Genomic DNA, 24,578 nt, shown 5'->3' on the forward strand with positions numbered 1-24,578 from the left:
CGAGCGCTGTAATACCATGGAGTCGGCGATGGTGGCGAATAGTGGCAGCGCTACTTCTGCGACTGCAACTAGTAAAGAACTGGATATTTGGGAAATCAAGGTAGGGAATTGGATGAGAAAGTTGGAGAAAGATGATGAACGGTTGCGCGTGACTGTTCAGGAATTCCCCGATATCAGGGTGCCGGAGGAAGCGAAGTTGAAGGAAATTTTCCGCAAGCAGCTGGAGGAGAATGTCGGGATGGCTGTGGGGAATACGGGCGCAGAAGAAGAATCTGTAAACGACGGGAAGAATGTGTCTGCGTTAGGAAATACGGCACCAGAAGGGCAACAGCGGACGTCGAAAACACCGCCTGGAGTGAATCCACAAGCTCCCGTCGTGACCAGCGTTCGGCATGAGTGGTATCAGACGCACGACACCGTGGTCGTAACCTTGTACGCGAAGGGCGTTCCAAAAGAAAAGGCCGATATTGATATCCAGGAAGACTCCGTATGTACATGTATAACGTGTGGCTATATCTTCACCACAGATATCGAATCTAATTTGCTAACTATTCGAAGGTCTCTGTAGCATTCCCTATGGCCTCTGGATCAGACTTCTCTTTCAATCTTGAGCCCCTATTTTCACTCGTCGATTCAACCGCCTCCAAAGCAACTGTGATGTCTACAAAAATAGAAATAATTCTTCGCAAGAAACAGCCAGGTCAAAAATGGGGCGCCCTAGAAGCTACATCTACATCCCAACCAGCAACAACCACCAGCAAAGGAAATAGCGGCCCTACTATACCACCGGCCACAAAGGTATCACCACAACCGAGCACCACAACACCATCTACAGACCATACCCCCTCGTACCCCACCTCATCCCGCAATGGCCCAAAGGATTGGGATAAAGTGGCCTCCTCCTTGACGAAGAAAAGCAAGAAGGCATCCAAGGGAAAAGAGAAAGAAGAATCATCCACTAGCGCCGACAAGGATGCCAAGGAAGAGGTCGACGATGAAGATGAAGGTGTCGAATCCGATACTTCAGAGTACGGAACCGGAGATCCGGTTGATGCTTTTTTCAAGAAGTTGTACGCCAAGGCGGACCCTGACACGCGCCGGGCTATGGTGAAGAGCTACTATGAGAGCGAGGGGACGGCGCTCAGTACGAATTGGAGTGAGGTGAGGAAAGGCAAGGTGGAGGTTAAGCCGCCCTCTGATGATTGAATTGAATGAATGGAATGGTTGGCTGGGTGATCAATTCTTCCACCTTTTTTTTTTTTCTTGGCTTTCAAAGGAGCTGTTTTCTAGCTTGGAGTCAACCGACACTATAGCTGCGAGGGATATGAACTAGGGAGAGAGGGGAGCTTTACGGGAGGAGAGAGATCGGCTTTGGATTCAAGCTGGTCAGAAAGATACCCTTGAGGGTGAGAGATAGCTACACAGCGAAGTTGAATAATTCAATGACGAATACGATTTCAGTTGTTAGCTCACGATCCACGGGCTGTAGTTTTCCTGTTCCTTTTCACTTTGCCTTGTCTTTAGATTGTACGATTCTAACGCTGGAAATAGCGATCTCTATCAAGGAACTGACTCAATTTCAAAACAACTAGCGTTTTTTGTTCATCCTCTATCGTGTTCTTCGCTGCCCTCGCCACTTGGTCGATGCATCCCATTTCACCATTCACTACAGCAAAAGCAACGACCTTTGAAATGGGCTATCTTACGTGTGACTCTCTCATGGAAATGTACCGCCACGGGCTATTTTATATCACAAGTCTTTACATCTCCACAGAGGGTGTCTAGAAAAAGAAGCTTTTTAACTCTTTCAATTAGATTTTGCTTCTCAATAGGATATTTGGCATATTATTGTCTTTTTATATCTTTATAGGAAACTGATTACCATACAGTGTGGTGAGCCGCACGATTACCCGCCAAGCGCCCCGTAATAAAAACTAGAAAGGGAGTTTGCAGTGCAGCGCCTGCGTTTTCTAAGCTATGACTGTCAAATATCCTGAGAATACCCTGGTAATAATACTTGCCAGACGGCAGAAAATCTTATTACATCACTAAGTAGATAGCTAAGGAGACCTGCCACACATTTTAATTATCGGCTTTCGAATATTTCATTCATTCCCTCACGTTCCTTGGCACCGAGGAAAGGCTGACATAGCCTTATATAGGGCTGGAACGCAATGACTAAGCAGAGTTTTCTCGAATAGTTATCTATATGAATCTATCGATGGCATGGATATCTATTGAGCTATAATTATCCAGCAATAATATGAAGCTCCAGTTATAAAACACTAATATCAATACCTAACAATATATATACCATTGCTGATATCACTATCTAGCAATATCTGCCTTACTCATGTTTTTCTCCAATGTCACACCTTAGTAGATGCACTATATATATGCATATGTAACTGGTTGTAGCAAGCGCGAAGCATGTTTGTTTAGTTATATAAAAGATTGATATTGATATTGACTAATCTCTGGTCACAACGTATGCCGTGGGAAACAGAGATTTAACCGCTCTCTGCTTCTCTCCCCTCATCTAACCGTTGAGCAAGCACTTGGCAGGGCCATTCGCCTTTCACCTTAAAACTTTCAAATCGCTTAAACCCCTGAGACTCGTAGTATTGAACCAATTTGCCGTCGCCGCCTGCATAGCAATCCACCCGTAACAGTAAGGCTCCAGCTTTGTTGGCAACATCACGGGCGTGTTCTAAAAGGCGCGTGCCGATCTTGCTGCCAGCGTATCGTCGATCCGTGACTAACAATCGTACATAAAGCTCAGGCTCAGAGACAGGGGCCACATAAGGCATTCTCTCCCCGAGAGCAAGCGCTCCTACAATGACCCTCGGAGCTCCGCCGTTCTCGGTTGGAGAGTTGATATTGAAGTGTCGATCTTGGCCCGGTATGGGAGTGTCACCAGCATCATTGACCGCGAGCCAAAGACCTTGCCCTGTTGTTGCGAGTTCTCTGAATTGCTCAACTCGTTGCAAATTCTCGGAAAACAATGCTGTCCCCCATTGCCCAGTTCTGCCTTGCGATTCCAACCATTTCACTGCAATGTCGAGAAGATGAAGGACCGCTGGACCATCGTCAACCGTTCCTCGTACAATAGTCAGGTCGTGGACTTCCGTGTAATTTGTGCTGAACAATTTTAGTGTATATGAACAGCAGGTCTTGCACCTCTATGGTTCACAAAATATTGTCTCCCTTTTTTTTTTTTTTTTTTTTTTCTCATCTATCTGTGTGTTTAGAGTGATGCTTCACAGAATAATTAATACTTACTTTGATGCCATTTATTCAAGGTGTTTTGATTTGAGGAGAGATGTTGAATATTCTCTATACACTGAATTGAAAAAGTTGAGAAAAATTTAGGAGAATATCATTTGCTGTGATATTAATATCAGATCAAAGATGAGTATTGAGTGCAAAATTATGACTCTTGTTTCATCTGTAAAACTGTTGACACTGTTGCCTGATTTTCTTTTCCTAGCTCGCTAGTGTATTAATAAGAGCTAGCTTTTTTTGGACCTTTCTCTCTTTTTCTCTTGGACATGCGTGTGTTCTCTTCATCGTCACATTATGCCACTTCGTAAAAAGATGGACCTTACAACTAAGTATGGCGGAATGCATTAACAATCAAGAAAGGCTTTTCTTCACCTTTTTTCCCCCGCAAATTTTCATCATCTCAATAGGCATACGCCTCTTCCTCGGACTTTGCATTTCCACACGCACATCACTTCCGCGCGTCTTTCTTTTCAAGGGAGACTCCAGTTGTTTATCAACCAGCTCATCTTCAAGGAATGCATGGCGCACGTATACATCAATGGGCGGCCGTAAAAGGTGTGTATCCACAATCCAGTGCTCTTCGGAAAACAGTCGACGGATCTAGCTCTCGTTCACTTCATCATTTCAAAGTTCCAGGCACTGCTGTGAATGCAGACCCCGCGAATTTCAAGTAAATCATTTTCTACTGTGCAGACCGGATGGATTCGACCTCCGAATGCACGCGTTTCCCAACCAGTACCAGCTTCGCGACATGTGATTCCAGGAGGAGTGTCGAACGGTTCGCCGTCAGGGCGTAGTCTGCCTCCATGAATACATCGAAATTCCAGGATATGGGCTAATTCATGGCATAGCAATACTGTTAGGAAGAAGAGACCGGCGAGTTTTTGACTGTCTCGGCGCCCCGGATCCCTGAGAAGGCGAATGAGATTGTAGTCTAAGACGATCGAATCTGAAGCAGCGTTGGGGCGTAGAGATGATTCTGCGAAAGGGCGGAAGTTCGGTTCCATTTCGGGATCGAAGTCAATGTCAGGCATCACATTTTTGACCCGACTGATAACTTCATCCTTTGATAGCTCAAGTTCTCCATCTGAATCAAGCCACCCTTCTGTTGGGTTACGGTGCTGACGCCGGACAAATATTCGGAATGACTCCCAACGTTGGATTATAATTCGCGAGGCGAGGAGGAGGGCCGGTTCGATTAGTGTGTACGCGGTATCAGCGACAGGAGTTTTTTTGAGGAGCATTGGAAATATAGCTCGTGGGAATAGATTTTCAATTTCAAGACTGCAAAAGTCATGGGGGTAATCACTGTGGCCTTCGAGGATAAAAAGTCTTGATCACGGAAATCGAATGACGTGTGCTCGGTATGCGTGATTGCCATATTGGACGTAGAGATCTATTCTGGAGACTTCAATAACCGCTAAAGGTTGGTTTAGCTCAAGCGTGATTCGGCAGTTTCTTGATTCGCATTTCAGTCATGACGCTTGGTGATGAACACTTCGAATAATGAATCTGAGATGCGGATTGGATGATGTTACGATGACTGAATTTTGATTGAATCCCCCCTAGAAACAAGCTTTAAGGCAATTAAGTGTTAGGCCACTGGGGCAAAAGAGCTCTCTCACACCAGCGACGAACCAATCCAAACCCCCCAGCTCCATCAGCAAGGAATATTATTTTAATTCCTTGATTGATTGATTATTCTAAGTGTAAAAACAAAAAGAAAACAAAGGAATCTCCCTTTTAAAGAAATAAAAACAAATTCTCGTGGCTGATGCTTTGGGAGCAAGCAGTTTCGACCAAAAGGCCTCTCGACACGGTTTACGCCCGCCATATTAAAAAAGAACCCCCATCACAAAGGTATGATGTATCGCTCAATTGCAGTTTGTGTTGGAGGGATTGTCACGGTTTGGACGACGTCGGTACATAAAACAGGACCTTAAAATTCCCGGAATTATCAAAATGTAGTATTATATAAAACGGTGACCTACGAATTTTTTCTCTATCTATGAAATATTTCCTTTATTGCTCATTAGCCATGCCTCATGCGCCTTTTTCTGTCTTTCCCAATCTTTCCTCAGTTTCTTGCTTCTGCTCTTTGTAATCTCTTCTCCAGCTGCGTCTCTGGTCGGCAGCCCATCCTCGTCCCAAGCACTGTATTCACTGGTCCGGAATAGATCGAGGTGGCTGATTCTGCCCTTCTCAGCTTTCTTTAGTGCCTCCTTCTCTTTGTTTTCTTTTTCTATTTGCTTTTGGAGAGCTCGAGCCGCCTTCTCCTCACGTGTCTGGATTAGTTTCTCTGCTGATTGGACGAACGAGGGCGGGTTGGTTATCACGGTCCTCAAGGTAGATTCCAAGGTCAAAATAGGTCTACGTCACGAACGCGGTCGCAGAGAGTAAGGATTTCCTTTGAAATAGAGTTGGTTTTCTCCAGGGAGGATATCTTCGTGGAGAAATCCAATAGGACATCCTTGTAAATTCCCGCCTCCGCTTCGGCCACCCCTGAGTTTCGCTGGATTGCTGCGGTCCCTATTTCAACAATAGACTTCAAGGTTTCCTCTGATATTCCGTCCTTCGCTCTGGCGGCTTCCCGAAGGGAATCCCGCATTGTAGACAAAGGATAGAGATAAGGTTTTGCAGCATCTGGGATATCAATGCCTGACCAGCCAATTTCAGTTGGGGTTGGCGGAGCGCTACCATTAAGACCGAATACGTTGACCATTGAAGTAACCCACATGGCAGCCTCCTGGATGTGCTTGGTTGGTATTGTGGATTTATCAGCGATGTTATATTTGGATATAAGCTCGGATATTGCATACATCGCACCAGCGGTGTTAAACGAATCACACAAGCTTTGGTGAACCGCATCCTGTGCGGATTTAAGGGCGACGGCTAAAGTGTTATCTGCTGAACCCGGAGCAACGTCTGGCTGACCCACTACATCTCTGGATTTGATGAAAAAGTTGTTCACTTTTTCTTCCCAGGCATTCCCAGCATTGATGAGGTCCTCGGTGATTTCAATTCCATCCTTCCACGCACTTAATAGGAACACTATTCGAAGGCTTCTAGGTGTCCAGTCCCCTTTATCCAGAGCCTCCCGGATTGTAGTGAAGTTTTTGAGCGATTTCGACATCTTCGAGCCTTGAATAGAAAGATGTCCCATATGTAGGAAGTAATTAACCCAATGGTCGTGAGCGCAGGTTTCATGCCAGTAAGCTTCACTTTGAGCCAGCTCGTTATCATGATGTGGAAATGCCAGATCTATTCCACCGGAATGGATATCCATCTGCTTCCCAAGCTTGGCGGATGCCATCGCTGAGCATTCAATATGCCAACCAGGACGGCCATCACCCCAAGGGCTTGGCCAGCTAGGCTCGCCAGCTTTTGACGCTTTCCAAAGAGCGAAGTCTGCAGCAGAACGTTTTTCCATTGTCTTTTTTGTTAGAGCCCCTTCTCCCTCCGCATGAAGTTTCGTATCATGCCGATTCCAGGGCTCTAATCTGGCATAACTATTCCCCGCAGCCTCGAAGGCGCCAATATCAAAATAAACAGATCCATCAGAAGTAACATAGCCGAATCTATGCTTGACGATTCTTTCAACGAAGCTTACAATCTCTGGCATGTATTCTGTTACTCGGGTGACGGTGTCCGGGTCTAAGACGTTTAGATCCCGAACATCCTGCATAAAGCGATCCTCGTACTTCTTCGTTAATTTGGTGAAGATTGTACGGTCTTCTCCACGTATGGACGATCCATGAATTGAATCAAGGTATTCCAGGAGTACATCCTGGACATCATTATAGAATGTTTCGCTCAGGATGCTTTCCTTCGCACACGATACTTTTGTGAGTGCATTCGCCGCAGATGACGCGGTTTTTATTTTCATTTTCAACTTCGCTTCTTCATCCCCAGGCTTTTCACTTCCATCAAGAGCTGCGCCATTCAGGATGGCAGCGTACACCTTCTCTGCCTCCTCCCCATAGCGCTCGGGGGCTAGTCCAGCCTCAAGGAGTGGAAGGTTCCGTTCCAGGAAAGCGGCAAATGCCGAGCGAACTATCTTAGTAACTTCATCATCAATTATGGGATGCGAATTTACAAATTCGGTAAAGAAGTGATGTTGTCGGCCTCTGGTAATAATCTGGCGCTTGTATTAATCCTGGGGGTGATCAGAAAAGGTGATTTTCCCACACAGATAGACACACACCTTATCATCCACATCTGTGATATTCATAATAAACTCAACATCGAATTTGAAATAATCGCGCATTATTCGCCGTAGAATATCGTTGGTGACATAGTTTCTGGCATGGCCTAGATGCGCATCATCGTAGACTGTCGGCCCACAGGCATACCAAGTAACTTTTCGGCCAATGGGATCAAGAGGAACGAATGGGACTTTCGATCGGGTAAGAGAGTTGTAAATCTTCAAGGGAGGTAGACGCGAAGCGGATTCAGGGTGCAGCTGGGGCTGGTTCCATGGCGGTTGCTGGCGAGCGGTTGACATCGTGGTGATTCGAATTGGGCTTCTGGTCGAACAGAACAGGGTAGGGCGTGCTTTGGCTGGGTCAAAGAAGCTGGACAAGCAACCTGTGCGAATAAAGAGCCTCATAAATGGGAGACGCGCATAAGAGTAGCGATCGGGAGAATAAGAAGGAGAGAAGAGGAAGGGAATAAAGGAGTGAGACGAGGGGCAGACGAGGGGCGGAGGCGTGGGTTAATCAGTCAAATCCATGCGTGTTGTCTGCATTGCATTTTGGTGATGCGGGGAGCTCAAAGCAGCAATCCTGCCCTAAACCCTATTTGGCCAGATGCTGTAGTTTTTTCTTTTTTCAACAATTCACTGTTTGGTGGACATTGTACAGGGTATGCAAGACAAAGATGCTGATTTGAACTGTATTTTCCATTTTCACTTGAGAAGCAGATATTTTGGCATTTCTTCAATCCCATTGGATTCCACCAGCATGCCGTCCCCGTTCCTTACGCCTGGTCCCACGGCGAAGGCGGATTCTCTGGCGGTGCTGCATTTGCGGCGAAACCTTTTGATCCCCACGGTCCTCAAGACTCACGATGACGAAAATCTTGGCTATGATGAAGGGAAAGTAACCAACACCCGCTTCGGCTCGTTTCCACACAGTACATTGATTGGGCAGCCTTGGGGCTCGCAGATTGTTGCATCCAAGGTCGACACTGGCTCGCGGGGACGCAAACTATCCCAGAAGCAGCCGTCCTCATTAAAGCGAAAAGCAGATGAAATGGACACATCTGAGGCCAATGATGATGATTCGATACCTACAACACCAAGAACTGCTGTTGCTGCATCCAGCGGTTTCATTCACCTTCTCCCTCCCACACCCGAGTCTTGGACAGCTTCCCTCCCCCACCGAACGCAGGTCGTATATACCCCCGATTACAGCTACATATTACACCGCATACGTGCTAGACCTGGATGTAGACTTATAGAAGCAGGCGCAGGCAGTGGATCATTCACACATGCGGCCGCGCGGGCGGTGTTTAATGGGTACCCGTCACCTGCAGAACCCCCAAGCAACAAACATCTCGGGAAAGTCTACAGCTTCGAGTTCCATGCGCAGCGGGCGTCGAAGATTCGCGAAGAGATTCGCGATCACGGGCTAGATGGTATCGTCGACGTGAGCTACCGGGACGTCTACAACGAGGGATTTTTGGTAGGCGAACCTCTCAAAGGCGAATCCCCTAGAGCCAATGCCATATTCCTCGACCTCCCCGCGCCATGGCTCGCGCTGAAACACCTAGTTCGAGAACCCATTGACGGATCTCCATCTCCCCTCGACCCATCGTTGCCAGTACATATCTGCACGTTCTCACCTTGCCTGGAACAAGTCCAGCGGACCATCAGCGCGCTGCGTCAACACGACTGGGTATCTATATCGATGGTTGAAGTAAATCATCGCCAAATTGAGGTGCGGAGAGAGCGTTACGGAATTGAAGGTGGTGGGGGTCGAGGCACGATTCCTGGTCCTCGAAATGTGGAAGAATCAGTAACTAGGCTTCGAGACATTGGGGAACGTGGAAAAGCTTTCCATGCTAGCCAGGTACAAAGTGAGGTGGAAAGCGCTCAGGCTACCGCTTCAAAAAACGAAACAGAAAATGACAACTGCAAGGGCGGTGATGGTGACGGGTAACCGTGAGAGCAGCAAAGAAGGTACAGAAATAGTCGACCCAGAGGGTAGCGACAAGAATGATCCATCGTCTTCAGTAATATCAGGCATATTAAAATTAAAGCAATCAACCCCCTCGGTACAACCATTGGTGCCAGCGTACAAGCAAGGCAATCTCATACATCGCAGCGAGCCCGATCTCAAGACCCACACGTCCTATCTTGTCTTTGCCATTTTGCCCGTTACATGGTCTGAAGAGGAAGAACAACGGTGTCGAGAAAAGTGGCCAAGCGTTGCGAAGTGTCGCGCTGTAGATGGGGCATCAGTGCATCCGAAGAGCAAGAAGCAGATGAAACGGGAAGAGAAAGCTGAGAGGAAGACGGCTAAGAAAGCGGAGGAGGAATAATTGTAATGTTCCCGGTGAATGAATTGTACAAATTATATCCCAGTTTTCATGGAGTCTCCAGCTTCTTTAGGATTCTTTCTATATTGCCACCCCATGATCTCTTGATGGCTTGACATTGCCAATTAGGGACGATTGTATATTGCTCAAATCAAGGGGTTGAAGACACTCAAGGTGCCTCACCCCTGAATGAGGACGTAGGTATGGGCACGGTATCTTACATCGAATATCCTAATCGACACTCTCGGCACAGCTTGCTCTCTGTGCGACAGTTTCCTTGAATATACATGTAATACGAGACTGAGAGCTTACATGCATTGAATACATGTCCTGTGGACAAAACGGAAATGTCAGAACTATCTTTTAATGAATATAATTCAAGAATTATTAAATAAAAACATAATAGAAGCATTTAATATCTGTCATTATTCTCATGGCATAACATCAAACGTTCAAAGATCTATCTACGAGCACGATTAGAAGCCAAAAAATCTTAAAGTTGTTGGTAGTATAAGAAAGGCAAAAGCAGGTCTGGGATAAACGATCGATAAACGTGGGGTAGCACTGAAAAATGACCTGGCAGTGATGGGTTCCGAGAAAGAAGTTCGCCCGAGGTGTGGGGAGTTTGCACGGAATCTGTCGGAAGAGGAATAAAATTGTTCGTGCAGAGGTTAAGATCTGTTGCTATAGTCCATTTTCATTCTTGAATTTGTCCCACGATTCATTTAATGCACTGAATACAGCACCAGCAATCATTTTCTGCTCCGTTGTTGCGTTAACCGGGATCTGTAGGGGCACATACAAAAGGGATAGTTAGTAAAACCTATATTCTAGATATCCACGAACTGCAGACTTCGTAAAAAGGAAAACGAAAGTAGGAGGGAAGGGAGGAAGGGAAGGGGAGACAAGCCTTATCCGGGTGCACCTTGGCAATCCCCTTCATATAGTGGATTTTAACCTTGTTGGGTAGAATCAACTCAGACATACTAATCGTCTTCCACGCAGCGTCTGGCCACAAAACAGTGTCCAAAGTTGCCAAAAGCGCTCGCAGATTATCCTGCTTCCCCGACTTCCATGCGCTTATACGAGCCTCCACAGAATCAGACAGGGCGAATTTTTCGTTATCAGCTCGATCTGCCGCCTCATTTGCTGCGCGGAGACGAGAAACCGCTTCTGCTGGCTTGGACTGCTGTCCAATCGGCCTAGCCGCTGGAGTAACTGGTTTTCTGGGTTTTACGGGACCCGTAGACGTCACCGACGTTGATGTACGGGGAGTTAGCTGGTTCATACCAGCCGCCTTTTCACACCTATTTCGTCCCTGGATGCTAGTGCTACCTCCGTGGCCTGATTCAACCGCATCTCGCCAGATCTTAGCGGCGTCAGACCACCGTTCAAGTTGCTCTAGCGCTTCGGCTTTCCTCATCAATGCTTTACCAAAAACCTCTTTCATGTCTTTGCTGGGCTCCCCCTTCGCTAAGTCGATCTTTTCCGACTCTCCTCTGGAAGGGCCAATGATTGCCATGGCAGTATCTGCGTCGGTGATCGCCGATTTGGGTTCGCCAATTTTAAGCGCGGTGAGCGCACGGTTACATAGAAGCACTGCCGTTAGGGGGTGCTTTTCCGGTAGGTGAGAAAGGGCAGTGGAATATGCCGTATGCGCAGAAGCATAGTCGCCACGTTTAAAGGCTTCGGAACCTTTCTGACGTGAGCTATGGGAGGACGCAAGCGCAGAAGAAGAAATTTGAGGAATTTCGCGTGGAGGTGCTCTAGGACGCACTGGCAGTGGCTTGGAAGTCCGGACTTGACGTGTTTGGGGATGAGGCGATGTCGTTGCAGGTCGTGCAGGTTGGTTCACTGCGTTAGGTGTATCGAACAAGTTAGGCTGAGATTCCGACGCTGGCGGTGTTGGAGCTGCTTTCCGTCTCCTCGCAGGGCTAACGTATGCTTGGGCGGCTGGCTCTTCAGCGTTCACACGAGTGAGCCGAGTTCGAGGGCCTTCCCTAATTTGCGGTTGAGTATCCCTTTGCACCGGAGCACGTGGTGAACGGTTTTGGAGAAGATCTGGGTTGGAAATGGGATAAGACTCTTCCCTCCGCCTGGGTGGCTTGGTAGGCTTTGCATCAGATTCAAGCAGCAACGCTTCATCTGTGAAGTTGCCCTTGTGTGGAGCGCTATTGCCTCGCGCTCCTGGACGCGTTGTTTCCGAGGCAGTTGATGGGGATTCTCGCATCCAGCGAGGTTGGTTTGAGTCAGACGGGCCATTAAACTCCTGGACGGCTTGTTGCATCTTTTTCGCTCCGCTCTTCCAAAGGGAATTGGCTGATTTGAAGAGGGTATTACCTAATTCTGCTGCCAACGCTGCCGGGTCCTTGTCCAGTCTGGAAGGACTTGGGCTATGTGCATGATTGCTTGAGGAGCGAGAGCGTTCGTTCTTCATCCACGCGGGTACACCGTTGTCTCGCCGCTCAGGAGATCTGCCACCAGAACTCCGTTCAAGGCTTCTATTTTGATGCTGATCTTTGCTCAGTCCCCTATTTTTCGCCTTTTGTTTTGCCTCCTCGTGAGCTTGGTTTAGGAGCCATCCAACGGCAGCCTGAACATCAATTCCAGACTCTGTCGCAGCAAGGGCCTTTTGAGCCTTGTCCGCAGGAAATCCCATGTCTACTAATTCAGCAATATACTTATCTTCAGTGGAAACGGGTGGAGAAGGCTTTTCGGGCGCCTCTCTCGGTGATAATATTTCAACTTTTTGTTTCTGTGTAAACTCGGACACCGATTTCCCAAGTGAACCTAGAATGTCATCGTCGACGGTCTGGGGCGTGAGATTTTGTGATGTAGCCTTGGGTTTGAGGTCGCGCAAACCGAATGGGTCATCATCATCAGGAATCCTCAAGCTTTGATGTGTAGCCTGCACATCATTCGATCTGAGTTGTAAACTTGGCGTATTATTACTAGAGGATCCACTGTGAACGGGTATAGGGAAGTTTGTGGAGGCGTCAACTGGTGCGGATGCATTGAAGGCAGCCAACAGATCATCTTCATCACCAGAAGGGCGACGTTGTCCCAAGAACGTATGCGCGCCTGCGGGAGATGCTGAAGCCTGCGGCTTTTCGAAATTGTCCCAGAATTGTGTATTGCTTCCCCCATATTGGGTCTCTAAATTCGCCCTTTTCACTTCTTCCTTCCGTGCTCTCTGTTCTGCCAACTGCTTCTGTTGTTCGAGCAATGAAAGTGTTTTTCCAGAGTTGGCAGAGTTAAATGAGACTAGATTCGCAAAACTGTCATTGGCCGGAGTAGTTGCTTTTGAAGGTGGCTTCGAACGCACCGAAGGACCAAAAGTTAACGGAGTAGATCGTCCTGACATAGGAGGTGTAGGCCTTAACTCAGAGAACCTAGATGGAGGCGCGGATCCAACCGGGGATGATCTTCTCGCTTCAGACCCTGAGGAGGGTGTCCAGTTGAGCCCTGATAGGTCATCCATGTGGTTTTGGTTGGAGTTGATTTTGACCCTCGAAGTTGTTCGCCGTTATTTAGGCGGAGAAGAAGCTTGATATGTAGCTGAGGTCATTTCCTTCTTCTCCAGGTGCTCATTCAGGTCACTATTTGGATTGTTCAAGTTAGGTGATGCGCCACATAAGGTATGAAACTCATACACTCAATCTCCACAATCGCCGAACTAACCTTATTCATCACATGCCTCGAGTATCAATGTAAGAGAAAATGAACGACTATCTATAGAACCCTGCGGTTAACTTGCAATGATGGAATAAAAGGGATCGTGAAACACTAAGTCATGTGATATGTATATTTGTTGGAGGTCCCACATGATGGTTCTAAGCTACCTATTACGGACTAGCGTACCGCACATATACGCCTAATACAACCACTGAGACGTCCAACATATCGATATTCTTAGATAGATCATATATCTCTGACACGGAATTTAGTTGCAATATGACACAGCACGCGAGGGGGCGGGCGAGAGTGGAATGTGAGCAATTTGTGAATCCTTATACTCACGATACTAGGTGACTTCTGTTAATTAAACAATTCTGCCAAAAATAAAGTATGGGATTTGGCTAGAATAGTTGAGCAGTTGAATTGCTTGAAATTTTAGAAAACGTGAGATCATCACTAGATAACCAAATCAGGTTTCATAAAATTCATACCACCGGCTTTTCCGAAACCAACTTCCTGTAAGTCCCATTCGCAGCTTAGATTCCAAAGACGGTTGGAAGCGATACATATGTGATGGGTAAAAAGAAATAGGGAATATATCCTATATCCCTCAGGAATTGAAAACGCCACGGCCTGGCCCTAGATTTCCAAGGAATGACGGATATATCTTCAAACAAGGTCCTCGGACCGATTTTCTCGGATCAAGAATGCCATAGCTGCCGCTTGCACGGCAGCGGCAAAGGATGGAGAACTGAGATTCGGCCATGTCTAATCAGCATTGACCGTGAACTGGAATTGTGTGCCAGATCGGACCTGGCTCAGAAGCGCGATGGGTTGAATGAGCGAACTGTCAAATATGCCCGAACGCGGGAAAAATTCCAGTAATTAGGGGGATATTTTCGCAGGGAAGTTTCACTGTCCTTCACCTAACGAGGACTAGTATGCTTTGTTTTTCTCGCCTTCTCCTTCTCCTTTTTCATATTTTCTCTCAGTGATCGCATTTGATGACGATGCTGCCAGTCATAACGTTGAATTTCAATGAGTATCGTTTTCCATTTGGTGCATAGCCTGCCTTACTGGATTTTCCGTAGTATGTGCGTCAATTTTTGTTTTCCTCGTTGAGGTGTTCAATAGAGTAAGTATTAAAGGTATCTCCCTTTTATTCGAGACACCATTTCTCCGACAATCACTCTACACGTTTGCATCCGATCCCTCTGAACTGCTGGTCCCTGGCTCATCAGGAATCCCGTAAACCGTGCGGATCTTCGTGGTTGCTCCGAGTCTAGTTATGAAGTGTATCAACGAGAGATTTAGTGTGAGTTAAAATGAACATTTCATTGCGTTTTGATGATAAGTAGTATCTTTCGCTCCCATTCAACCATTTGTGTGGCTGAAGTCTGTTGTGTATCCGTCTTCTTCATTCAACCCCACAATACGGGTTGGGGTTTTCATTTCGAAGCCATTGATGAGGTGCAAGCGCAAGTGCCACGGTGTGCCCATATTTTACCTGGATGGGCACAGATATCACGGCGGCAGCTTGTACATCCAGGACCTAATCCACCAATAAGTCAGCCTTACTACAACCCTTCCTCGTATCGCCCATAATCTGCAGTGGCCCGATTTGAAGGTAAATGGCGAAGATAATCCGCAGCAAGTGAATGATAGATGTGCAAGTAAGTAGTCCTGCTGTAAGTGAAATATTTATTTATTTATTCCTACGCCGCCTAACCTATAGTATGCGGGAAGCTTATATTACATGAAAGGAAAACCATGTGGCTGACACCACTGGACTAAAAACCTCTTCTCAGCTAATTGCTTTTACTTTTAATCTCTTTCCACAACTTTACCAAGGATCAGCCAGTGCTGTTCCTGAGAAGTAAGAGAACAACTTTTCCATCCCCACTCATATCACCTTCTTTCCCATCTACCATGCATTCCCATCTATTGCGCGTGCCTCACTCTTGTCCGCGCCTGTTGCAGCTTTCCCCCCCTTCATTCGCGCTTCAGGCATCACAGTGGCTCTAGGCTTTATATTCTTCAAGGGCATGAGCCAGTGTAAATTGCTGTAGGATCCCCTGCTGAAGCCACCATCCTGTTAGCCGATTTACACTCTCTTTGGTGTCAAGCAGCCATCTTCTGTCAATTCTGCCATGATGAGCTGTAAGTGAAATAGAAATATTCTTGATAATCTGTGGCTGTTTTCGATGTAGGCGCACCATCATGAGAGCAGTGATGCTGGGCAAAACATGGCGTATATCAATCAGGACCAAGCTTGGAAAACTCCAGGCTGACTCACCCAACATCAAGAGCGCAGTGAGGATGGGTCCTGCCGAGACTATTCAGCGTCCAACAAGCCAGCCCCATGTCGACCTTGGAACTTCGAAGTTACCGTGTCAGTGGAGCAAAACAGGGCACCCGCCTAGTGGCCCCAGCTCCACGGCGGTGGGGAAGGACATGAGTGGTAGGCATCTCCCGCCGCGCTACGGAAAAGCTGCTGTCAACCCCCGCAAGAGAGGTTAGCAATTACAGCTAGAGGCAATTTGGGCGCAGTTAGCGAGAGAAAGCACTCCAATTGGCGCGGAGTCACGGATTGACAGAGACAAAGCAACCCGGGCTTTTGTTCCTGGTTTTCATTTTGATGGAAAAATTTTTGGTGGCCGTCTTTCCCCGTGTGGGCGAGTGGGTGAAATGACGAAGTTACGTGAGATGTTTACGTCTTGTTGACAGTGAAAAAGACATTGAGCTCAATCAAGGTGGGAAGATGCAAAATAGATTGATTGGCAAGTCTTTGAAACCGAAATGAGCGCAGATTTGCCTCTGCATCTTTTTTCCCAATTTCGATATGCAACGTAACAGTCAGCGCTAGAAACATATGTAGGTAACTCACCGTAACTGCCAGGCCGGAAGTCAAACGCTCAAAATGTATGCCCAACTCGGGACACAACAGCAGGCTCAACACCGTTAGCCTTTACAAACCGCCGAAAATGTCTGGAATCTTCTCACCAGCTGATTTTGTGGCTTTGAAACGTAAAAAATACCATCGAAAGTTGTCCAACCTAACCAACGTGTAGTTGAACGCCGAATTTCAAGACTGGGTGCACCATAGTTAAGGCTCACTGGGTACAGAACCCCTTGAAGCAACCAATAACACCTTTCCAGAATGCATGGATGGAGCGGCATGTGCCAACGATCGCCAGTTTCAAGGTTATGGATCAGCAACTTGTAGTAGATTTTGCATCGTTGCGGTGAGGCTCGAAGGGCACACGAACGAACCGCTGCCAGCCTCAACACAAAATGTTCCTAAGGAAAACCAAGCACCAAAATTATGCAAGAGAATATTCTAAGAGAAGTTTTAGTGGCCATTATGACATATCCCAGCAAGGGCACTCCTGGTATCTGGCACATTTACGGCGTAACTTAACCGAGGATATTTCATGGGTATTTCTTCCGCTGTCTTCGGTGCATCGACCAGGTGGGACCCATCCCTTGCCAGCAAACCACATCTGGGGTGGAATCCCCTTCTGGGGTGGAATCCCCTTCTGGGGTGGAATCCCCTGGCCAACTGCCATTCCCGGTATAGGATACGCAGATTGCGATTCGAAGAATTGTTGAATAACCCCGAACAACTCCACCATGTTTTCGGTGCCCTTCGCTCAGAGGCAGGTTTTCCAAGATTCGTTGCTTCAACCATTTGGGATTTGGGGCTGGATCACCCTCATTCGCGCCAATGACTCGGCTGCTGCAACTTAATTCTCTTCAAGGGCGCTTCACTATTGGAGCCGAAACTCAAGAGAGCTCCACCAGGCTGGTAGCGATGCAGTGGTCAATGCCTGGAAGGATGGGTTCTCTGGGCCCAGATCTTCCCATGTTTCCTCAGTCATTCTTGGGTGGAGCCTATCCTCGATCGTCTCGAGCGTGGCTTTATCTGCAGAACGACGGCTCATCTTAGAGTTTTTCCTGTCTGGCCGCTAGGAAGCATTTAGCCAAACGTTGCGATGCGAAAACACCACCCGGGACGAGCGGGCCATTCGTTGAGGGGCTTCCCCGACTCTGTAGTTCAAAATCCAACAACCCCCCGCCACTCAAGTTTTTGACGGCTTGGATGCTCCAACGAGCAGCAGCATGTAGCGTGCGTACTATGTTGTAAAGTTCATCGTCATGTACGCCTGTGCACTGAAGACCCAGCCAGATCCCAAATATCACCTACCATACCTCCCAAGTTGCAAATGAAGGTTTAATAGTAGTCCTGCCCTGTTACGAATTTCTCTTGGGGCTGACCGGGTTCCATGAAATTTGACCTCCCCTAGTCGTTCAACCAGGGTTTCGAGAGCTTGTAACCCTACTGGCTCAGCAGGAGAAGATATCCGGAGTTGTCGATATGAGAGAACTTGGCCCCTTCCTCCTCATGTGCCCCTTCAGATCAACCTCTGCACCAACCGCGCCTCCATCCCCATCGCTTCCTCTCTCCTCCACCTCCCGTTTCCTCCCTTCACTTTTCCTTTACCACTCGCTCTCGACATAATTCTTTAGCCCTGCTATGTCTGCACTTCCTAAGCTAGCGATCCTGGAACTCTAACTCTCTTTGCGCATCCCCGCGGTCGATCGGCCATGGTTAACATGTTTAGACGGAAAGACTCAAAACTGTCGACCAACGACGAGAAGGATGACCGCGAGTCCTTTGTGTCAACCAGCAGTACAAGAACTTCAAATGCATCGATGAAGGTTCCCATGACAATTAAGACTGTCAATGGCGGATCTGTTACAATCCCAGAGGTCCCAGTCGCGCCCCCACCAGACCCAAACCTGGACCCAGCAGCTTATCTACGAAGCATTCATTCTGTTCGCCAACGATCAAGAGCCGTTATGAAAAAAGCGAAGAGAAATCAACTGAATCACTTCGATATTGATTTTAGCAAGTTTGCGGACACGGCTCAATACGTTGCGTCCATTATCAAGGTATGCGGGTGTTTACACTACTCTCTCCAACCTCTCTCTCTCCGTTAAAGCACCATTCTAATATTTTATGGTCTAAAATCTATAGCGGGATTACGCCCCCGATTACCATGCCATACCCGCCCATAGTCGTTGGCATCATTTTGACGTTGGCGGGAGACCTCGGATCAACCAACTCCTACAATCATGGCCTAGTACCATTGACACGTTTGAACGGACTAGGCGACTGATTGACCTCTTTCTTATATCGGTCTTGTTGGACGCTGGGTCGGGGAGTAAGTGGTCGTATAAATCTAAGGAATCGGGAAGAATCTATAGAAGAAGTGAAGGTCTAGCGGTCGCCAGCCTGGAGATGTTTAAGACCGGCTTATTCAGTAGTGATCCCACTGAGCCGTGCCAAGTGGATGGCGCAGGCTTGAAAAAGGTCACTGTAGGGCAGCTTGCGAAGGGGATGCAGCACTCCGAAAATAATCCATTGCCCGGGCTGGAAGGACGGGCTGGCTTGCTGATCAGGTTGTCAGAAGCGCTGAACAACCAAGAATTTTTCGGGGTTGATGCGAGACCAGGAAATATGCTTGGTATGTAATTTTAACTATGCTTTGTGCGTAATTAATTGTTCGTTTCACTATGCTAACTATCAATTGTAGATTACCTTCTTTCCCACCACACCACTCTCGCATCCTCCGTTCCCATCATTTCTATTCCGACGCTGTGGTCCGTGCTTATGGACGGGCTGTCATCGATTTGGCCCCCGTCTCGAACTCAGGTTGACGGCGTGTCTATCGGAGATGCCTGGCACTGTTCTGTCCTAGCATCGCCGCCGGCATCGATATCTTGGGAGAGTATTGTTCCGTTCCACAAGTTGACACAATGGCTCTGCTACTCACTCATGGCACCGATGACAAAAGTGATGAAGATTCAGTTTTCCGGGACCGGACTTCTGACGGGGCTACCCGAATATCGGAACGGAGGACTTCTCATCGATATGGGCCTCTTGAACCTGAAACGCGAAGATGCTGAGCGGGGCATCCAGGCGTATAAATCCAACTCAATGATCAAAGGCCAGCCAAATGTAGAAGTAGTTCCACTTTTTACGGTGGACGATGATGTGATTGTGGAGTGGAGAGCTCTTACAGTCGGGTTCCTGGACGAATTGCTTGAGGAAGTGAACAATCTATTAGGTCTACCTTCTGCGGAGCGTCTAACCCTTGCACAGATGCTCGAAGCTGGAACTTGGAAGGTCAGTATTGATTATCTAGAATCCCACAATGCATAGCTAATTTGTCGTTTAGGGAGGGCGTGAAATTGCGGAGGTTTCTCGGCCGAACACGAAAGAAGCCCCCATTATGATTCTTTCCGATGGGACTGTCTTTTAACTGTAAATTCGTTACAATGTCCTATTCGCGTCTTATTCCATTCATGTTTCATGGTGTGACATTGGGCCTTACTAATGATAATGATACCTTCTCCTTCGTCATCCGTTATATTGTGACCTTCTTTATACTATTTCAAACCTGTATCCCCTCTTTGGATATTCTCTTATGTTCTGCTCAACTTTCTTAATTCCCACCCTTTTGATATGCGCATTGAGAGTTGCCGAGAAATGCTTGGCGAGAACTTACTTGCCAAAGATTGGATTGGTAATTCCTATTCGTTATCTCTTTCAAATTTAAAAGCCATAGGTCCGCGACTGTCGACATTTCCCTGTTTTGGAGGTCATTGTCATTGCTTAATTATGGCGGGAGGCAAGGGGATATTGGTCCATAATTCAACGCTAGAAGTTTGAAGCGAAACGAGCCCCATATCTATGGGATACCCATTAGGTTGTTCGCTATTTGTAAGGAAATGCTCCCATAACTATACAGATCCAGCAGATATATCGTTTCTTGAATAAAAGCGGATATAGATATTGCCAAACCTCCAATAAAGCCCATATCACGTGATTACACAGTTTCGGCTTTGGAGCCTTCTTCCCGAGTTGGCCAACCTCAAGATTTTCAGCCAATGTCAACGTCGTCTGACTGCCGAACTACACATAAACAACCGAACGTGCAGTTCTCCGCCTTCGCTATGATTTTGGCCCTTGTTCAAGTGTGAGGCCAGGACCAATTGAGCACAAACCCCAAACTTCTGCCTAGGTTTTCTCCTCCGCCCTCGCGACTGAGATGGTATGCGCATCTGGCTCTACGGTCATTAATAACTGGGGTACCCCCAGCTTATTCGCGAAAGAAACAACGGCACGGCAACAATGGATATACGAAAGAAGAAACGCAAGGTCCTACTTATGGGCAAAAGTGGGTCTGGAAAGTCATCTATGCGCTCCATCATATTCAGCAACTACGTAGCCAAGGATGTCCGCCGCCTAGGAGCTACGATCGATGTGGAGCACAGCCATGTCAAGTTCATGGGAAGCCTGACCTTGAATCTCTGGGATTGCGGAGGGTGAGTCTTTGCGATTAATAGGATACTCTTTCCCTGCTTCTAGGAATATTTGATTGATGGTTTTTTTGTTTCCGGCAACTAACTGGCATATGCGATTTTTTTCAGTCAAGATGCATTCATGGAAACTTACTGGGTCGCAACGGAGAACATTTTCGAGTCGCTGCTCATTAGTCTTGACATCGATCGAGGAAGTCGAACGTGACTCGACACTACTTTCCATCATACCGCTCTCGAAGAATCAGCCCAAACGCGTCGTCTCTGCTCATCACAAACTTGATTTAATCCAGACAGAGCATCGGCAGCGGATATATGAAGAGCGTTCCTCGCTCATCCGTGCAAGATCTGGGCCTTTTACAATAGATACATTTGGCAGCAGTATATGGGACCAATCCTTGTATAAGGCATGGGCGGGAATCGTCCACAAACTCATCCCGAACCTCTCCGTCATCGAGCGATTCCTGCAAGCTTTCGCGCAGAAGATTGAGGCGGAAGAGGTCATTTTGTTTGAGCGCTCGACATTCCTCACCGTCACATCCGTCGCGTCGGAAGTCGGCCGTTTGAACCCTATATTTGACCGCCACGAGCGTCTCTCGAATATCATGAAGGCTTTCAAGCATTGCGCTGCGAGGAATACACATACTACACCGGCCTCGGCGAGCTTTTTGGTTATGCACACTAAAACTCCTCAGTTTAATGTGTTCCTGGGCCGGTTCACCGATAATACATATATATTCGTCGTTGTACCACCGGGCGAAGCCGCTTATAACTGTGCTGTTCTTAATACCATGCTCGCTCGTGAAGGATTTCGCAAATCGTCAACGCCAGGTGGTGGCGATGGGTTTCCCTTATCATATGCCGACCCTCCTCCCCGTGGCAGTGTTAGTAATGGCTATATTGCTGGGCCATCAGAGGCGCCAGAGGGTCGATAACCCAAACATTTATTTTTGAGACTGGTGTAATAGTGTTGACGTCAGGCCAGATTAGAAGATGATCATGTTTTAAGTTACCCCTCAATGTTTTCTCTCTGGATTACTGTATGTTTATTTCCTGAACGGGGGAAGTATTATTTGGAATATAGACGGGTTCGGTGGTAGGTGTGACACTTTTAAATACCAAAGCTTTTGCTTCGCGTCCTCTTACATTTTCCCCTGTCACATATTCGGGAAGAGGCAGCATCCTTCATTCTTAATTCTTCCATGGGAGCGGAATCTTCGTCCTTGTTCTGTGCTTTCTAAGCCAGAATCATGGACTCAAGCCAGGACATGCACCATAATGTAAAGCTCCCTTTTGCCTTCGGAACCAACTCGCTCCTGTTTTTTTTTTTTTTTTTTTTTTTTTTTCTTGTATACAATTCACGAACAAGAGATTCCGCACTCTACAATCGAATATTTTTCTCAGACCGCACCAAACAGCCCACTCATTCATACTTTCCCATCCATTCCAGACATCAAACGGTGGCCGGCCGTCCTTCCACATACATGGATATACAACCTGCGACAGGCAGCGGGAGCCGGATGCAAGATAATTGCTATGCTTCTCGAGGGACGATACCTCCTAAACCCAAAGTTCAGTTATTCATGCTTCAAACCCGCCTTTCCACGTTCTACGACAGCTACCAGTGCAGTGGACTTTGAAGTTTACGTATGGATGTACGTGGGAATCAATGACAGGTTTTGTTTGCCATGAGGTAGATTTTCTAGGCAATTTGCGCATTATGCTGGAGCGTTGCTTGTCTGCGCAGCGCATTAACCCCATCATGGGAAATATAGCCTCTATTCCAACGGGATGTCGGATTTATTTGGCTCCTTCGAAAGTGAGTTGATTTGGACAGACGTTTGGAAGCAGGCATCCCAGAATCTGTAACGAGGATGGCTTTTCTGGTCCAACTTTCTAACTTTCTGGGTGATACCTGTGAAGCCCATATGGATAGTCCAGAAATTTCGAAGTAGAGGAGGCGATTCGGCACATGTGATGTGCTGTACATACAATTCAAGGAGATACAAGCATCGATAACATTACGACTATGCTTCTAGAACATAGTCTGGTAGAAGAACCTCCTACCTAGTAAGTGACCAGCGGATATATACAGAAGTATGTTCCTGGGAGATCAGCAAACGCAACAGGGATCTTATACTACGTCGGGAAGAACTGTGAGCCATGCATGTATCGACCGACGCCCCTTGCTCGGTTGAGAGACTTAGGAAAAACGAACGGGTTTAAAAAGATCCGATTGGTACGCGTTTAATAGCCACTTTTAACTGGAAAGTTTATGATTTTCCACTCATGTTTTGTGATTAGCCTTGTATACAACCGCTCTGAAGATGTAGTTCTACATCTATGAGAATTGGTAACCATTGATCGGGAATATCTGTACCATTTCCGGGATTTGTAGGCGGTCGGAGCCTCTACCTCTGACAGAGCTGCAGGATCCCAGGCACTGTGGTTTAGCTCTGTAGTATTTGTTTCAACGGTACAAACTGAGGTGGCAATGTGCATTCCAGGGGATTTAAATGAATGAGCAATTCCCGCTAAATACTGGCATTTCAAAACCCTTGAACAAAACAAACTTTCAGGTGCGTTTGGTTTGTGAAGTCAATTAGCCCCTTGTTTGTGGGTATATACGCAATACATGGTGCAGAGAGATATAGTGGCATGTTAGAGGATAGGGGCGGTTGCATATGACAGGCATCGTCTCCCAGATGTAGAAATCCCAATATCCAAGAAACTTTGCAGAAAGGATATAAGGGTCTCAACCATTTGATCCCCGAGAATCGGAAAACATACTCCTATTGTCTCTCTGAAATAAAGAGAAAAAAGATCAGCATACGAGTGGCCTGGCAATAATTTATTGCCGAAGAGCAAGTATGAGGCCGAGGATTTGCCGCAGGAAGAGCTGAGTTCCAAATTGGTTCCGACAGGGGAAATCTCCGCTAATCCTGGTAAACGGAAGCGAATGCTGGCCATGTACCCACAGTAGGCTTGCAAAGAAGGCTGGCGAACCCTAGGTAGGGCGTCAGCGTGAACTGTTGGTCTCCAGTCGTTGATAAGAAGAATTGATAACCCTGTGCGGAAGTGAGAGAGAGGGCCGAGAGGAGGCAAGGCGAGGAGTTTGAGATTGTCCTTGACAAAGCCAACCATTTCCATGCTCTCACCCCAGAGGAAACCGGCGACATTTCCATCGATGGGCAGCAGCGCCACGGGTTCGTGGTTTGCTATCAGCGGTCGGATGCAGAAACGGTTCAGGCAGGATTAAAGGGGATTAAAATTGACTGATAGAAGAAAAGCATTGACCAAATTTCCCTAAAGGACTCGGTCGCACTGCGGGCCGGACGATCGCAGAGCTTTTCTTTCTTTCTTTTTCTTTCTTTCTATTTGTTTTTATTTATTTTAGTATCATTATTATTTGTTTCCCCCTTAGCACCTGAAATAATTTTATGGGTAAGTGAGGTGGGCGGCGATTGATCGATCGATATACCCACAGCATCGTCATCACAAACCTAGCATAAAAGGATATTGCTCTACTGTGGGCCGTAAATATTAGACCAGTGACGCAGTGGTTAGCGTTCCGTTCTTATATGATTCTCAGTAGCGCCCAGAACATTTGTTTTGGTGTGGCCTGAACTCATATGACTTATTCCTCAGTGATGCGGGGGTCGTGGGTTCGAATCCCACTTGGTCTA

The 24,578-nt window shown here is 47.1% G+C and overlaps 7 protein-coding genes and 1 non-coding gene across 8 annotated transcripts; 5 read left to right on the top strand and 3 right to left on the bottom strand.

Annotated features, from left to right (window-relative positions):
• Positions 1-16: 16 nt before the first annotated feature.
• HCAG_00614 (conserved hypothetical protein) lies at positions 17-1,206 on the top strand (the record flags this gene model as incomplete). Its single annotated transcript, XM_001543518.1, has 2 exons — positions 17-487; positions 559-1,206. The coding sequence occupies 2 exons, from the start codon at positions 17-19 to the stop codon at positions 1,204-1,206; spliced, it is 1,119 nt and encodes a 372-aa protein (XP_001543568.1).
• Positions 1,207-2,510: 1,304 nt separating this feature from the next.
• On the bottom strand, positions 2,511-3,293 carry HCAG_00615 (conserved hypothetical protein; the record flags this gene model as incomplete). Its single annotated transcript, XM_001543519.1, has 2 exons — positions 2,511-3,141; positions 3,283-3,293. The coding sequence occupies 2 exons, from the start codon at positions 3,291-3,293 to the stop codon at positions 2,511-2,513; spliced, it is 642 nt and encodes a 213-aa protein (XP_001543569.1).
• A 2,351-nt stretch (positions 3,294-5,644) lies between these two features.
• On the bottom strand, positions 5,645-7,789 carry HCAG_00616 (hypothetical protein; the record flags this gene model as incomplete). The annotated part of the gene is made up of 2 exons (XM_001543520.1): positions 5,645-7,342; positions 7,490-7,789. 2 exons carry the CDS (start codon positions 7,787-7,789, stop codon positions 5,645-5,647), a joined length of 1,998 nt encoding a protein of 665 aa, XP_001543570.1.
• A 457-nt stretch (positions 7,790-8,246) lies between these two features.
• HCAG_00617 (conserved hypothetical protein) lies at positions 8,247-9,828 on the top strand (the record flags this gene model as incomplete). The annotated part of the gene is made up of 2 exons (XM_001543521.1): positions 8,247-9,356; positions 9,409-9,828. 2 exons carry the CDS (start codon positions 8,247-8,249, stop codon positions 9,826-9,828), a joined length of 1,530 nt encoding a protein of 509 aa, XP_001543571.1.
• A 772-nt stretch (positions 9,829-10,600) lies between these two features.
• HCAG_00618 (predicted protein) lies at positions 10,601-13,306 on the bottom strand (the record flags this gene model as incomplete). Its single annotated transcript, XM_001543522.1, has 2 exons — positions 10,601-10,611; positions 10,813-13,306. 2 exons carry the CDS (start codon positions 13,304-13,306, stop codon positions 10,601-10,603), a joined length of 2,505 nt encoding a protein of 834 aa, XP_001543572.1.
• A 4,805-nt stretch (positions 13,307-18,111) lies between these two features.
• Positions 18,112-19,832, top strand: HCAG_00619 (conserved hypothetical protein; the record flags this gene model as incomplete). The annotated part of the gene is made up of 4 exons (XM_001543523.1): positions 18,112-18,459; positions 18,545-19,034; positions 19,104-19,696; positions 19,749-19,832. 4 exons carry the CDS (start codon positions 18,112-18,114, stop codon positions 19,830-19,832), a joined length of 1,515 nt encoding a protein of 504 aa, XP_001543573.1.
• Positions 19,833-20,704: 872 nt separating this feature from the next.
• On the top strand, positions 20,705-23,249 carry HCAG_00620 (conserved hypothetical protein; the record flags this gene model as incomplete). Its single annotated transcript, XM_001543524.1, has 8 exons — positions 20,705-20,898; positions 21,275-21,776; positions 21,902-21,932; positions 21,977-21,988; positions 22,569-22,711; positions 22,939-22,962; positions 23,045-23,131; positions 23,226-23,249. The coding sequence occupies 8 exons, from the start codon at positions 20,705-20,707 to the stop codon at positions 23,247-23,249; spliced, it is 1,017 nt and encodes a 338-aa protein (XP_001543574.1).
• Positions 23,250-24,437: 1,188 nt separating this feature from the next.
• HCAG_09378 lies at positions 24,438-24,578 on the top strand. Its single transcript has one exon. It is a non-coding gene; the product is annotated as a tRNA-Ile (tRNA).

The sequence above is a fragment of the Histoplasma capsulatum genome, genomic scaffold, assembly GCF_000149585.1.
Source record: "Histoplasma capsulatum NAm1 scaffold_1 genomic scaffold, whole genome shotgun sequence".
Lineage (NCBI taxonomy): Eukaryota > Fungi > Ascomycota > Eurotiomycetes > Onygenales > Ajellomycetaceae > Histoplasma > Histoplasma mississippiense.